Source organism: Oculina patagonica, chromosome 12, assembly GCF_052425735.1.
Source record: "Oculina patagonica isolate OP01 chromosome 12, crgOcupat, whole genome shotgun sequence".
NCBI lineage: Eukaryota > Metazoa > Cnidaria > Anthozoa > Scleractinia > Oculinidae > Oculina > Oculina patagonica.
This window is the reverse complement of record NC_135769.1, coordinates 30,835,164-30,851,002: the sequence shown is the minus strand read 5'-3', so window position 1 is coordinate 30,851,002 and position 15,839 is coordinate 30,835,164. Positions and strand designations below refer to the sequence as shown.

General features: G+C 39.8%; 1 protein-coding gene and 1 long non-coding RNA gene across 8 annotated transcripts; both read left to right on the top strand.

Moving 5' to 3' along the window:
- The first annotated feature begins 27 nt into the window (after positions 1-27).
- Positions 28-4,078, top strand: LOC144632337 (uncharacterized). 5 transcript variants are annotated; one of them, XR_013566887.1, is made up of 4 exons: positions 28-1,683; positions 1,920-1,976; positions 2,214-2,267; positions 3,652-4,078. It is a non-coding gene; the product is annotated as an uncharacterized LOC144632337 (long non-coding RNA). The 5 variants fall into 5 exon arrangements; XR_013566885.1 differs by lacking the exon at positions 1,920-1,976; XR_013566883.1 differs by lacking the exon at positions 1,920-1,976 and having other exon boundaries at positions 28-1,688.
- A 3,317-nt stretch (positions 4,079-7,395) lies between these two features.
- Positions 7,396-14,915, top strand: LOC144631385 (anoctamin-4-like). 3 transcript variants are annotated; one of them, XR_013566723.1, is made up of 6 exons: positions 7,396-7,959; positions 9,843-11,389; positions 11,931-12,055; positions 12,476-12,896; positions 13,472-14,126; positions 14,183-14,915. XR_013566723.1 is itself a non-coding variant. In XM_078489807.1 (5 exons), exons 1-5 carry the CDS (start codon positions 7,621-7,623, stop codon positions 13,773-13,775), a joined length of 2,736 nt encoding a protein of 911 aa, XP_078345933.1. In that variant the 5' UTR covers positions 7,396-7,620; the 3' UTR covers positions 13,776-14,915. The 3 variants fall into 3 exon arrangements, 1 of the variants encoding a protein (XP_078345933.1); XR_013566724.1 differs by having other exon boundaries at positions 13,472-14,387; positions 14,443-14,915; XM_078489807.1 differs by having other exon boundaries at positions 13,472-14,915.
- Positions 14,916-15,839: the final 924 nt, after the last annotated feature.

The window sequence follows — 15,839 nt, the reverse complement described above, 5'->3', positions numbered from 1 at the left end:
CCAGGTAATTGACTAATATGACAAATCGATCTTCCTTTTTGTCTCGTGTTACGGCACGGTCACGTCGTAAACGACGTGACCGTGACGTAACGCGAGATATTGCATTGACTCGGTCGCTCAGGATAGTGCTTTGTGTAAGACCTCACGTAAGGTAACGAAGTGATAAGGTAGCAAGGAAACAAGGTAAGAAATAGACCTTTGGTTGTATTCCAAGTGAACTTTTTAGACCTTCATTCTAACGCTCTTGGCATAATATGTGGTTTCTCTTCGAGTTTAATTGTTACACATATATTGTAAATTCTCGGAATATAAGGTACGTAGTATTTTGCTTTTAGGCGATATGGGGCAGGGGTTTGGGCAATTTTTCTGGGCAGTATTTTTTTCGCTTTCGGGTTATGCAAAAACAAAATTTAAGATTTTCTTCTTTTTTTTCCTCATGGTTCTCCTTGCACGATTTTTTTCAGCTTTATTTTTCTGTGCTGGAAATTGTTCTATCTGTTCTCTCTCCTCTTCTTAAAACATAATGGACATTCCCGTCTCTAATGTGATGTATTACATGAAGTACCCTCCCTTTGTTAGTCCGGCAAAAAGCCGACAATATGATAAAAAGATTTTATCTAAGTGAATTGAAAAACAGATGCTAATGTTTTGAACTTGGTTGTCATAGTTGTGGTTATTTTAAGACCTCACGTAAGGTAAAGAAGTGACACAGTAGCAAGGTAAATCTCTCAGGTTTGCAGTCGGAGAATAAACTCATTGTCTCTTGTGTGTGGTTAAATGTGAACGATTAGTTGATTCTTATTTGTTGCAAGATTATAGCCGGCGTTGTAAAAAGATGTCTAATAAATGGTCGCACCAATTTACAGATCTGTCAAACAATGTGTCAAGAGGAGAATATTATTAAGCTAAAATTGAGTCAAGTTATCACGCAATCAAATAAAAGATTGGCACACAATTACCGCGGTTAACGTTATCTGAAAAAACCGGAAATTAATTTGCTTTGTAAATTGTTCATGATTGTACTTATGTCTTACTAATCACAAAATCAACTGTTCTCCATTTTTTACATTTCAATAAAAATAAAAATCTGTGTCAAAAATATGGCATCTTAACAACTTTGAAAACAGGAGTATGCATCTAAGACCTCAGTAAGGTAAAGAAGTGACAAGGTAGCAAGGTAAATCGGGTTTGCAGTGGTAGAATAAAGTGATTTCTCCTTGTGTGTCGTAAAATGTGAACGATCAGTTGATTCTTATTAATGAATTCCTCAAGTATCTTGCACGGATATGCGACGGGTCACAAACGGGTCAGATTAGTTTGAATGTGTGGAAAGAATAGGGTTACATGTTTAGTAGGCGTCCTTATTGTTCATATTGTCATTACCCGTACAAGTAGGTAAGCATCACAGATATATTTAGAGCGGTTCGTATGTTAATGAATGTTTTCAGTTGTTACTTAGTTTAGAGAAGTAAGAAGTAATTTGATAGACGTTTAGATATTTAAGATAGGCGAGTGATATGAGTACGTGATGTTATGTGTTAGTTTTCAGTAGTTGTTGTTTTAATGGAATGATTCTTGTTTTGTTTTTGTTTTCTAGGTTTTGACTAGAGTGTCTGTTTGCACCATTTCGGCAACTTGATGGGAAAATGTGTTGAATTCGCGGCGAAGAAAGAACTGCTTTCAGTGGAGTATTTATTCAGTGATTTATTTTTCTAGAGCTGCGTTCTGTAAATGATCATTTTATTCTTATTTATTACAAGATGAAAGCCTTTGTAAAAAGCTGTTTAATAAAAGGTCGCGGCAATTTACTAACAGATATGTCAAACAATTTGTCAAGAGAAGAATATTATTAATCCATGCGTTATCTAACCGGAAACTAATTTGCTTTGTTAATTTCACTTATATGTCTTACTAATTAGGTAGCTGTGTCAACGATTTGTCATGTGAACTAAATGTCTGTGCAACTTTTAAAAAGGGTATTGAGAATTAATAATCTAATCAAGGTTATTAAATTTTACTGACTGGTTTTTACGCATAGTTGTACCTTATTTTCACTGAGAATTGTTTCAGTTTGAAGGTGTGGAAAGGATAGGGTTACATGTTTACTAGGCGTCCTTATTGTTCATATTGTCATTACCCGTACAAGTAGGTAAGCATCACAGATATATACAGTTACCTTTTCTATCAAAGTCTAACTTTACTTGGTTATGTAGGACAACCCAAAGACACGATGATATCAGTGGGTCTGCAAGAAGTGTGACAAGTCGGTAAGCCTTGTTAGAGATGTACCCTAAACCTTTTACTTAGTGTCCTCTGCAGTGTGGGGTACAATATGCTTGCTGTTCTCTGTAGTGTGGGGTAGAATGTGATTAGTGTCCTCTGCAGTGTGGGGTAGAATGTGATTAGCGTCCTCTGCAGTGTGGGGTAGAATGTGATTAGTGTCCTCTGCAGTGTGGGGTAGAATGTGCTTAGTGTCCTCTGCAGTGTGAGGTAGAATGTTCTTACTGTCCTCTCCAGTGTGGAGTAGAATGTGCTTAGTCTCCTCTGCAGTGTGGGGTAGAATGTGCTTAGTGTCCTCTGCAGTGTGGGGTAGAATGTGCTTAGTGTCCTCTGCAGTGTGGGGTAGAATGTGCTTAGTGTCATCTGCACTGTGGTGTAGAATGTGCTTAGTGTCCTCTGCAGTGTGGGATAGAATGTGATTAGTGTCCTCTGCAGTGTGAGGTAGAATGTGCTTAGTGTCCTCTGCAGTGTGGGGTAGAATGTGCTTAGTGTCCTCTGCAGTGTGGGGTAGAATGTGCTTAGTGTCCTCTGCAGTGTGGGGTAGAATGTGCTTAGTGTCCTCTGCAGTGTGGGGTAGAATGTGCTTAGTGTCCTCTGCAGTGTGGGGTAGAATGTGCTTAGTGTCCTCTGCAGTGTGGGGTAGAATGTGCTTAGTGTCCTCTGCAGTGTGGGGTAGAATGTGCTTAGTGTCCTCTGCAGTGTGGGGTAGAATGTGCTTAGTGTCCTCTGCAGTGTGGGGTAGAATGTGCTTAGTGTCCTCTGCAGTGTGGGGTAGAATGTGCTTAGTGTCCTCTGCAGTGTGGGGTAGAATGTGCTTAGTGTCCTCTGCAGTGTGGGGTAGAATGTGCTTAGTGTCCTCTGCAGTGTGGGGTAGAATGTGCTTAGTGTCCTCTGCAGTGTGGGGTAGAATGTGCTTAGTGTCCTCTGCAGTGTGGGGTAGAATGTGCTTAGTGTCCTCTGCAGTGTGGGGTAGAATGTGCTTAGTGTCCTCTGCAGTGTGGGGTAGAATGTGCTTAGTGTCCTCTGCAGTGTGGGGTAGAATGTGCTTAGTGTCCTCTGCAGTGTGGGGTAGAATGTGCTTAGAGTCCTCTGCAGTGTGGGGTAGAATGTGCTTAGTGTCCTCTGCAGTGTGGGGTAGAATGTGCTTAGTGTCCTCTGCAGTGTGGGGTAGAATGTGCTTAGAGTGCTCTGCAGTGTGGCGTAGAATGTGTTTGGTGTCCTCTGCAGTGTGGGGTAGAATTTACTTAGTGTCCCCACTTTGGAGAATGGAACAATCCAAAGGGGAAGTTTTCACTCAGATTGGTCAAACTCGTGTCAAAACTACAATTGGTTTATTATGAGACAATATTGTTTTCATTTGCTCTTAATTAGGAAGAGGAAAGTGAAGAAGATGTTGATATGGAAGAAACAAATAGCGCTGATAACGAAAGTGAAAGAAGCGTGAAACAAGAAAAAGACGTGAAACAGGACGTCAGTGAAAAGGACGCAAAGAAAACAGAGGAAAAAAAAGACAAACGAAAGGATGTTGAAGAGAACTCTTCCTTTACAAGCCCAGCGCGGAAAGACAAGAAAGTTATTGCATGAAGGAATCCGACTTTTTCATTTACTGTATCGAAGTGCCAATTTTTCTTTTATCACCTGGTTAAAGTTTTACAGAACATGAAATTAATATTTGTACGTTTTAGGTATAAGCCATTTACTGAACGGACACGTCAAGTTTAGGAATAAGAAGAAATTCCCGTCACGTGAATGCTGGTTGTTAATTGAATAATAAACAAATAAATGCTATATTATAATATTACCAGTATAGCACCGATAACGACTTAATAATACCTGCCTTTTTGTTGACGTTCTATGCTTTAGTTACTCAAAGACAGAAATGTGATTGGATTGGGAGGCAGAATGATACGTCGTCAGTTCACAGAATGCAACTTCACCCGCGAAAAATTATTATGCAGAGCAGAACCTAGCTTCCAGTCTTTATTTGACACCTTTCACAAACCACGCCTTGCAAGTGATAGCGACCATTTTCACGAGTGTTAACCTTTGATACAGTTATGCAACCAAACAATCCATCACCTTAGTAAGCATATCTCAGTCTTTTCTTGTAAGCTCATCTCAAACGGTTTTTTATGTAGTTTATAATACCCCCACCGACTTGTCACCAGTCGTGTTCATACAGCGCACGGTGTGAAGTGAAAAGCGCTCCCGACCCGCACTTCACGCTTTTCACCTCGCGCGGTACGAAGACGACTAGGGAAGAGCAAGAGCTCCCTCAGCTATACAAACGAAGTTGCATAGGCCGAATACTGATGCCCCCTTCGCCCTCCCGGGAGGAACTTATGCAGTCGTTGTCCATAATTACGCAACGTTGTGTGACAAATCGAGAGTTATACACTCTTCTTGCAAATCTAACATTTTACACCTTTCTTTTTTGCGACGTTAATTAAATGTTAATTGCAAAGAGCTGACATGCTTCGGTGAGTTTTAGTCCGGCGGCTTAGCTCGAAATTTTAGTTGAATTGTGCACTTTTTGATACAGGCATGAAAGTTGGTACACTGAAAGTAGTAACCAATAGAAGTTTTTTCAGATATTGTGCAAAGCCCAAAAAATGCCAGTTTCAATGGAAACCGGAATTTATCAAAATAAATGAAATTTCGTGAAATATTTGTTTGTCCTGGTTTATAGAGAAATACTATTATATCAGGTAGTGATACCAAGTCGCACGTACAAAATTTATAATAAAATGCTGTAATTTAGACTGTTCACAGCCCTCTATAAGGGAAAACCCTGGGAACGAAGTTGTATCAGTTTTGAGCAAGAAGGAACGGGTGGGTAATAAATTTTCAAGTAATCACTTTTCAATTGCAAATTCCTCAAGCCCACCCCCCTGGTACTTTTTGACCAGTCCCTAATACTATTTTTAACGCTGCTCCCTTGATAACCGAACGCCTGGAACACGCTACCCAGTACTAGCTGTGTTTGGAAATTTATGTGATCTTTGACGCTGTCCTCGTAGAGTTTTTCACAGAGTTTTATTTGTAACTTTGTGACTTTCTTCTTTGCCATGTTGCAAGTAAGACTTGAACCAGCGTCTCTGACAGCGTGAGGCGTCCTACATGCCGACCACGCTGTAGATGGTACGCAAGTTTCACTCAGTTAGGAGGAACAACACGTTTTTCTAAACATTCCATAATTCAAACTTTAAGCATTTTATTTCATTTTTATTAAAAATATAATTCTTGAAATCAATAATTCCTTGTTTAAAAATGAAAACGATTAAAAGTTTTAATTGTTCTTTCTGAGAAAAAAATTAAGCTGCTTGAAAATTTAAACACTGTTAATTAAACTTTACATATCCCATGTACTATCTTTACTGATATCTTCTAATACATTGCTTTATATCGCCAACCTGAAACAATAAAATATATATAACAAATTTAGCTACTATAAAACAAAAGCAGTTTTATTTTATTTACTAAACATCTATACTAATCTGTAACACGAGACAGCCCATAGGGCACTTTGATTATGTTAATTCCGAGAATTTGGTAGTTTATCGAGTCAATACTGATGCCCTTTTTAATGTTTTTCGTCTTCTTTGTAAGCTGTCTGCTTGACAAGAGTTGAGAAAATTTTAAACTTTACTTGGAATAAGGACCAGTTTGAACGGAGAAAAGTATTTCCTTGGGGGGTGGGGGAGGTCACCCTCCATATCAAGCCAACCCGGGCGACATATATAGCAATGGACCGTTTAATTTTCACTCAAAAGTTGGCTTGGACCGGAGAGCTGCATGAAAACAGTGTCCCATGACCGGGAGTTTCTCCCGGTTTCCAAAACATAAAGCTACTAAGAAAAATTGCTCCCAACCCAAATCGACCTGATTTTGCCAGGTTGTCCAAACAGTTCGCAGTGTACACATTCATAGCCCTGGGGGCCATTGCCGCGACTTTGTTATCACATGGAGAACTTACATAACGATAACATTTGTAGGTTTCTGAACATTCTTTAATAGTCAAACTTATCTCGCCTATTTTACAGTCAAAAACCATAAGCGTCCTTCCGGATTACAAGTTTTTCTACAGAATACTTCAAGTATTCAAACTAAATGTAATATATACTATTCTGCGGCCGTAACAAAAGCACTGTGTAAGTTAAGTGTTCTAAAGTAGATTTGTGGCTTGAAAAGTAGCAACAAATAAAGATTCACCACAGCCCTGCCACAGCTTATTGACCTTAGTCAGCGCTCGAACCAGGCTGCTCGATTCGACGTCCAATGAGCTATCCATTTGACTCGGGATTCGACAACCGCGCCTCCTACAAAAAGCATCACAAAGCGATTGGACAACGTTTCGCCACGTACTGAATGTAATAAGGGTAATAAGCGACTGCCAATTTGCAAGTACGGTAAACAAAACAAAACAAATTTCTGTTGACAAAAACCTCTTCTTTGCGTCGCTAAAGAATTGTTCGTTCTTTTTAATGACAAATTATTTGACAGACCAAAATACTATTTAGCGATCCTTCGTGCGAGTTTCAAAAACAGCTCGGTAACCACAACAACACCAACGAAGTTTCGTTCGAACTTGATGCTCGAGAAAGAAAGGTTTGGTTACCAAGCCAAAAAACAATGTTTCGATGGAGATTCCATGGCCTTGAAAACACGAAAAAGGCGTTTGATGCAATATCACATTTTATAACAAATTGGTGGTGAAAGGATAACGAAACGGTTAGCTAGCTTTTATGATAATCTGGTAACCGTTTTGAATTACAATACATTTGTTAGGACGTTTAACTTGTTCATAAATTTCACTGTACAGTTTTTCTGACAGAGAAGGTGAAACCAATCACACAATATATTCCGAAACTTGACGTGCTTAGAATTTGTAAATATTCAATACTAAGGTGTTGTTTGTTCAGCAGGAGAGCTGATCACAATTAACGCTTATGAATTAATTCGATCACGAGAAAAACTAAAAATCATCAACAAAGGTTCGTGTCGAAATTAATAAAAAGCAGTGTGTTCCTTGGAAATGATAAAAAACTTTGGTCGGCATTGTAAGCGATGGGCTGTACTCATCAATATTTATATCATTTGTAGACAAATTGATTATTTTGAAGGAGGTGTATCATATCGGGGTGTAGTTCTAGAACTACTAAGCTCCGTTTTAGGTGATTAGAAACAATCTTTAACTTGCTTCTCTTCAATTACTCTTTTTGGTGTGACGGATAAAACCGAAGAGGCGGACGTCAACCCAGAAATCTCTAATTCATCTATAGAACTAGTACTGTTCAGGATATTCATAGGCGCAAAATATTCAATTTAGAAATTCTGTCTATGTTATCGCGACTCTTGCCAGGACGAAAGGATCCAAATATGGATAGCCGAGGAGCGTATTCGGAGCTAAATCAAACAGATGTTCCAGAAACCGTCGAACTCGAAGCAGAAAATGCGCCTTTAACGGAATCGTCGGCTGATAAAGCTTACATAAGCGATGTAGATCACAGCAAGCGTATTGACTACGTTTTGGTTTACGAGACGTGTAAAGAGAAAGATGAAGAAGACGACGAGGCAAAGAAGAAAGCGAAAACTTTGGCGAGATCACGAAGATCGTTTGAAAGGCGACTTCAGAAGAAAGGTCTTGTTCTTCAACACGACAGTGTCGTTGCAGAGCAGGTACAGCTATTTCATTCTTGTTAAAAAAATTCTTGATATAATCATGTTGCTCATGCATGTATTTGAACAAACTGAGCCTCTTTCAGAATACAATGGCAACCAAGTTGGTGAGTTGGTAATACTAATTGACAACATACCGTTGGTTCGGCCGACATCTTAGAGTCAACTTAAAAAATTATTTTAGTTATCAGTGAAGCTGTTATATTGTTCCATGATGGAATCAAAGACGCCACTGCCGCAACATAGAATATTTTCAGTTGCATGACAGATATTTGCAAAAAACAAAAGGTTTTCAAAAATATTATTTACGCTTATCCAAATTTCCTCTGAATATTCGCACCCACAACACTTGGTTGAGGAGAGACTCGTCACCTTATAATTTAGTACAAGCAATGCTGCACTGGACGCATATGTGTTAACACTTTAATAACCCCGTTATTTTTAACTCCTAGTTGTCACCAGTTGCATGCAATATAAGGCGAAGACATGGTAAACATAGTCATTCGGGGTGGTGTACTTAAAAGCACCTACCATCTTGCAAACTTTACAGCGAGAGCAGTAACTAGAGCCATATAAAAGTTAATTAGCCGCGAGTATTTTCGGCGCCCTTGATTGGTTATAGAAGAAGCAGCATTTTGATGGTAGATTGAACCGAGATTATATCAATCAAGATAATATTTCTTCACTCTGTCACACCCTTTAGACAAGCGACACAGCTACCGCGATTTGCATATCGATGGTCTGACTATTATTACACAAAGAAAAGACTTGGTATAAAATGAAAAAAATCTTACTTAAAATGCACTGAAATTACTGCATGCTAAATGATTTTATCGAAGAGGTGCCAAAAAATATTAAGGGAAAATTAGGACTTAACCAGTTTTCTGGAACCTACTGGATGCATGTAATTAGGAATGTTCAAGAAAGCAGTGTATTAGAAATTTCCCACCCATTGAATTGGCGGCCCGGTTACGGGCCGCTTTGTGCTTTATCCTATAACTGTACGCATTTATTGTTAAAACCAACAATGGTCTGGTGTCTGGTGATCACATATAAAGAGGCCTCCTTAGTTTGCTTAACTAACCTTCAAAATAAATAAAGGACTAATCTTAAATTTTGATCACTGCAATATTGGCCCAAGCTTCCTTTGCTTCTATGAGTAATATTGCGCGAGATCGGAACCTTTTTTTTTAATAAGTATGCACCACTACAAGCATAAAAACACAGAAACTCAGTATCAGTGAGAAGCTATTAAGCAATTTGTCTTCATTTTCAAAAACAACTGTTAATTATTCCAGTAAACATCGCCGATTGGCATGAATTTCAGTGGCTAAGAATCTCAGCAATTTTATGGGCTAAAGCTTAAACAAATCCGTTTAAAGCAAACTCGATCAACATCCTATAAGTTCTTTGCATGAGGATGTCAAATTCTACAACTCATCTAAACATCTTGTTTTTCATTTCCATCTTAAGTATATTGTTCTTCCTACGCATAGACAATAATATAAGTAACCATCTTAGTTTATGCAAATTTTTATGTCGATACTGTGGTTTGTTCTGGTGATTAAGTGACAGCCTGGCTCAGGGTGTTTCTGAATCCAAACCAATATATTAACAAACATTTTCCTGTGTCCAATGTAGAGGGTTCCGAAGTGGAAATCAATGAATGATATTCATCACAGCATCTGGTATCCTTAGGCATATGTACAGGTTGTCAAGTTGGTTACCAAAGACAGTGGGAAGATTGTGTTGGGCTAACATCTCAAAATGTTATAATTTAGCAAACAAAAAATGCCTAGTTTTCAATCTGTAAAAATTATTTCGCTCTACAAGAAAAACAAACAAACAAACATTCTATTATCTTTTTCACTTGATTGTTATAGGACCCAGAGGTTGTTCGCCATTTTGTCTTGATCTATGCACCGTGGGAATTATTGGCCAGACGTGCTGAGGAGATGAGATTAAAAGTGCCTCTTCAACCAAGCGATGTCCATTTTACATCGTGGATTGAGACTACTTGTGGGCCTAAGCGACTAGAGAAACTGGCACGCTGGAATCCACTGACCGTCCATGATGCAACAGTGAGAGAGAAAGTAGATTACTTCATGGGTCGCTTCAAAGAAGAGAATTTAACAAAGTTCGTGAACCACGAAGACAAAGAAATTTTCTTCAGCACGGTCGATCGGTTGTACATCGTTCAGCAGATGCTGCAAAATACTCGATTTTCCCAAGATCCACAGTGCGTGGGGCTGAAGAGGCTTGTCCTAGAGGGGGCCTACATCGCCCACTATCCCTTGCACGAGGGTCCAGTCAACCTAAGAGAAGGGGAATCTCCTGTAAATGACCGGCAGCGCTTGAAGAGAGATTGGGCTCGAGTGGGTAGATGCTTCAAGTACCAGCCCTACGATGCCATCAAAGATTACTTTGGTCATGAAATCGGCCTGTACTTCGCCTGGCTTGGGTTTTACACCGCCATGTTGGTTCCACTCGCCATCATTGCTTTGATCGTGTTCCTGTATGGCATCATAACGACAAGCTCGCATATTCCGGTTCAAGACATCTGCGACGAAAAGAACGAAGGCGTTTGGTACATGTGCCCCCTGTGTGATCGGCAGTGCAGCTACTGGAACTTGGCTCCGACCACCTGCCTCTATGCTTACGTCACGCATGTCTTTGATAACGATGGCACTCTTATTCTTGCCTTGGCCGCCTCCATTTGGGCCACGCTCTTCCTTGAGTTCTGGAAGCGTCGGCAGGCTTCCATTGCGCAAGAATGGCACACATTGGACTTCGAAGAAGAAGATGAACCACTTCGTCCTGAATATGTCAGGAGTCTCACGGAAGAAGAACGAAATCCTTTCAAACCAGATCCGACAACTGGTAAGGTCATCTTCAGAGCGTCTAAAATGAAGCAGTACCGTCGCTATGCTACCGTCTTTAGCGTGGTCACATTCATGATTTTTCTAGTGATAGCTGCTATCATTGGTGTGGTGGTGTTCCGTGCGGCTACCTTCACTACATTGAGCAGCAATCCAGATCGCCTTGTCCAGAAGCGCGCTCGTATCTTGACAACAGGTTTGGCAGCCTGCATCAATCTCCTGGCCATCACGGTGTTAAAGTACGTTTACAACAAGCTTGCTGTTTGGTTGACGAACTGGGAGAATCCTGCAACTCGTAGTGCTTACGAGGACAGCTTCACTTGGAAAATGGCCCTGTTCCAGTTCGTCAACACCTTTGCGTCGATTATTTACATTGCATTCTTCAAGTCCGAGCTTGTGGTTGGTTCTCCAGGGAGATACAGACGTATTTTAGGAAAGTACCGACAGGATGGTTGCAGTGAGCAGGGCTGCTTCTTGGAACTTTGTATCCAGATCGCCATTATCATGGTTGGACAGCAGATCATTGGAAACGTCATAGAAGTTGGCATTCCGTAAGTAGACTTTGAATGCGACTTAGAATTTCGCAGCTGGATCAAATGAACACATCTTCCAATGAGATTATTCGAATTCCCGTGTGTTGTTACTTATTAAATCGACCACAAAACTCTCATAAAAAGCGTTTTCACATGACGTCACGGCGGCCATATTGGTGTTCCAAAACAATGATACGGCGGCCATGTTGGTGTACTAATCCAATCCTGTGGGATTTGAAGTCTTTTTTATGTAAACGCCTGTTCTTTTCCCCCTAAATTTGCATCGATGCTAACCACGTCAATGAAAACGCTCTAGAAAGTTAATCTTTATAAAAGAAAGAATTGTAGGATATTTTTTCCACTCAAATAAAATTCTGTTTTAATATTTTAATTTGTTGCGCTAAAGGAAATTTTCGAGCGACTACGTGTTCTTCGCCACTACACTACATAAAAATTAGAAGCTTTAATAGAATGGGCTAAGTATCCACTTCGTTGTTGTATATCAGCAACTTTTCAGTTAAATTAAAACCTTATGCAATTGCTGTACTTTTTGCTACAGATCGTTTATGCTGTGGTATAGACGGAGAAAACCAGAAGATTCCACTGATCGGCCACAGTACATCAAGGACCATGACCTGAGCGCTTTAGAAGATCACTATCTGTTCTGGGACTACCTTGAAATAGGTAAGATACAACTTTGGGGATTCCTCTCTGATGACATGCAGTGCCAAATCGCTTCGCTAATCATTGCGGCATTCACTTTTAAAGGAGCTATGCACGTCTACCAAAATTACCTTCAACTCGAAAAAACATACAATAATAGTTTTTTTTAGTTCACGAAACAATAACGAGGCATGGATGAGCCTCAAAGGAACAATCAAGGTTAAGATTGGAAAACATTTACAAGGATAACACAGGCCTGACGAGCCTCAGGGTGCCTCACATACGTTAAAGCTCATTTAAGGTGGCCATTGGTTACAATGTTCTCAGCGTTTTCTAAGTCTACAGATTTGAGGAAGGACCGTCCTCCCCTCTATACTTGTCTATTCAAACTGGACGATCGAGTTACCATGATGTAAATTATCTTAATCATATTATTTTCAGTTCTCCAATACGGCTTTGTGACCATGTTTGTAGCCGCCTTCCCGCTCGCACCATTCTTCGCCCTCATTAACGCCGTCTTGGAAATTCGAGTGGACGCTATCAACTTTGTGTCCTATCACCGACGGCCACAGACCAATCGCGTTGAAGATATCGGGGCCTGGTACGGCGTTCTAGAGGCAGTGACCAAGGTGGCAGTGTTAATGAACGCATTCGTGTTGGCATTCACTTCTGAATTCATTCCCAAGCTCCTCTACAGGTATCAGTACGCGCCGGACCGTCATTCACCGGGTGGAGGGACCTTAAAAGGATACATCAACAACAGTCTCTCCTCCATTGATCTTAAGACCCTTTACACTTGGGAGCCTGGAACAGAGCCTGTGAACCCTACAGAAAACGTCAACTACACCAGAGATTACTGCAGGTAATATTTTCGTTGCAAGTAAAGTTTATTTATTTTCATGTTGATGTCTTAATCAGCTCATAGAATATGCTGTTTCCAGTGCAAGTCAGTATCAACGTTAGCTTAGTTCTATTTCCTCGTTATATATATTCGATATATATAAACGAAGAAGTGAACAACTGAATAATAAAGACAAGACAAATAATAAAGGCAACTAATCATGACACTACACCATTTTTTACAGTAAGGATTTTTCTGCTCGAATTGCAGAAGCCTTTTACGCGATCCCCTACTAAGTGCTAAGAAAATTATCAACTAGAAGTTGATAAAAGTAAATAAACCGCCGTTGCGAATTTTAAAAAGCTGACGTTTGGAAGTTTAGCCTTTCGTCGGTGCAAAAGTGACTTTGACTTTTGCTATTGACGTAGAGCTAACGCTCGAAACGTCAGCTTTTCAAAATTCGCTACGGCGGTTTATTTACCTTTGCAACTAAGTGTTTCACTGGTCCGCCGACACAGCAAAACAGCGTCTCTAGTAACTAAAAGGAGGTCCTCATCTATACAGGTTTTAAATTTGTTCTGTTGTTTATCTCTCAGGTATTCTGGTTACCGCCAAAACACCTACCCTTATTACTACTCCAAGGAGTACTGGAACCTAATTGCTGTTCGACTCGCTTTTGTGGTGGTATTCCACTTTGTCGTGCACTCAATAACCAACCTGATAGCTTGGATTATCCCGGATGTTCCCGAGAACCTGAAGTTTAAGCAAGAAAGAGAGAAGCAAGTGGCCAAAGAGAAGCTTGGAGTTCCGAGTGATGACGAGGAGGAAAGTGAAGACGAAGACGTCGAAGATGAAACAGATAAGACTTCCGAAAGACCAGAGTTTGTATCTGGCATCTAGTTAAGATCCATTTCTCTAGCAGTGCATTTGCTCCAACAAAAAAATCTGTGTTAAGCATGCATGTCATGGCTATAAAGAGGTACCGATATGAGGTTAAGAAGCGAATGCATTTGTTGTTAGATTTAATTTAGCTATTAATTAAAATAGTGTAGATTAACTTAACTGGCACCAAAGAGAGCGCTTGGCTAAGTAGAAAGACGTTTTTTTACTAGAATTGGAAAGGTCATGGGAAAAAAGATGAAAGTCGTCGCGGTCGATTTATTTTGTTAATCACTCAATGGATTACAGACCGTATTGGACTCTACTCAGTCCAGTTACTGTGGCTACATAGGAGATCAAAACGTTATCAACGTTAGGGAACGAATTAGCCTCCCACGCAGTCGTTCTTAGGGGTGATCGCGTTGTAGGCTAGAAACGAATTGAATTGCAGTTAAATTTAACTATACGTTTTAAGTAGATTGATTAAAGTGGTACCAAAGAAAATACTGAGCTTAGTTGAAGAGCGTTCGTAGCAGAATCAGAAAGGTCATTAGTTCGAATCCCATTAAAAGATGAAGTCTTTAATAGTTGTTGGAACATTGTGCAAATATAAAAGGTTTGACCTAACACTTTGTTGTCAGGTTAGCCACACATTCAAAGCCCCTATTTTTAACAATTAGACCACGAGCCCGTTTTTTTTTATGAACGAATAGTCAGCGAGACGCAGCCGAGTTGACTATTCACGCAAAGAAAATGAGGGCGAGTAATAATAATAAACTAATCGCCACCAGTTTTTTTATGGTAACTTTCTGTCAATCCCCCCCCCCCCCCTCCCAACAATGCTTAATAATGGATTAAAAGCGGAAGAAAATCCATGGTTAATTGTTAATTCTTTGGTGATATTCTAACTTATTCATTAATACGTTGTTTTAATGTGAGGATGTATACGGGTCTATTTCATGACGTAGATGTTGTATTTTATATAACGTACGGTCTGGATGGACATTTTACATAATAAGATCAGTGATATGTCAAGTGAGACAATAGAATGAGAGGAGCCGGGAAAATATAGCTGGGAGAAATGCTCCTCAACAGTATCGATACATTCACATATATACCAGTGTATGGCGTTTTTAATAAATCGATGTGTTTGGGACAGATTTTGCTGTATTGCTGTTATTTCTGAATGCGCACTTGTCTCGCTTGCTTTATAACGTTTCTCTCTATTTCCTCCTTTTAGCTGTCTGATAAATACTGCGTTTCTTGATAACGGTTAGCCTGTGTACATCCGTCCCGCTCCGCTCAAAAAACGGCTTTTTTGAGCGGATCGAGCGGGACGGCTATAGATAACGGTCTTTTCTTTCTTTAGATTACGTTACGTTGACAAGGTTTTTGCAGTACGTGAAGTCATTTCTTCAAGAAGAGTCGTTTATCGTGCTGTATTTTCTAGCTTTTTCTAGAGTACCAAATATAGTCAGAATATCACGGAACAAATATGACAAAAATGTAGGATCTGTTTCAGACTGGCAATCATAATAGAAAATACGCAATTAAACGTACAGTTGTGGAAACGACGGTTTATTTGACTCTTCTAAACTTTCAATTTAGAGTAAACATGTCCATGTGCAAAATTTCATCCTTCTAACGTAGCCTGTCAGAGAGTGAGCCACATGGCCACTGTACACAGGCCAGTCAGTTTAGGAGAGCTGATCACCAGGGCGTTTGCAAGTTTGCAATAAGATGCACTACATCACAGAAGAGAGCTACTTTAATTCTTAGGTGTCTAGTTAGTTTAACTTTAACTTACTGGTTTAATTTCAGTTATTTATATCAGTTTACAGCAAGGCGCCCAAAAGTGTGACCACTTTTAATTTATTCACATTCTTTCGTGCAGATTTAAAAAGCCGTGGACAGCTTGCAGTTGACTTCTGATTGAATTAAATCTGCACGAAAGAATGTGATAAATTAAAAGTGGTCACACTTTTGGGCGCCTTGCTGTAATTATTTTTTAATGATTCATTTGTCATCTCGACGTATTAGCGGACTATTAAGACTAGAGGCCTAATAAGCCCCAATTGTTCGAGA

Excerpts from the sequence above, each read along its gene's own strand:
- LOC144631385 (XM_078489807.1), top strand. The coding sequence starts at position 7,621 with ATGTTATCGCGACTCTTGCCAGGACGAAAGGATCCAAATATGGATAGC. Across the intron at positions 11,390-11,930 it reads GTCATAGAAGTTGGCATTCC|ATCGTTTATGCTGTGGTATA; the intron begins GTAAGTAGACTT and ends TTTTTGCTACAG. Across the intron at positions 12,897-13,471 it reads TACACCAGAGATTACTGCAG|GTATTCTGGTTACCGCCAAA; the intron begins GTAATATTTTCG and ends TTTATCTCTCAG.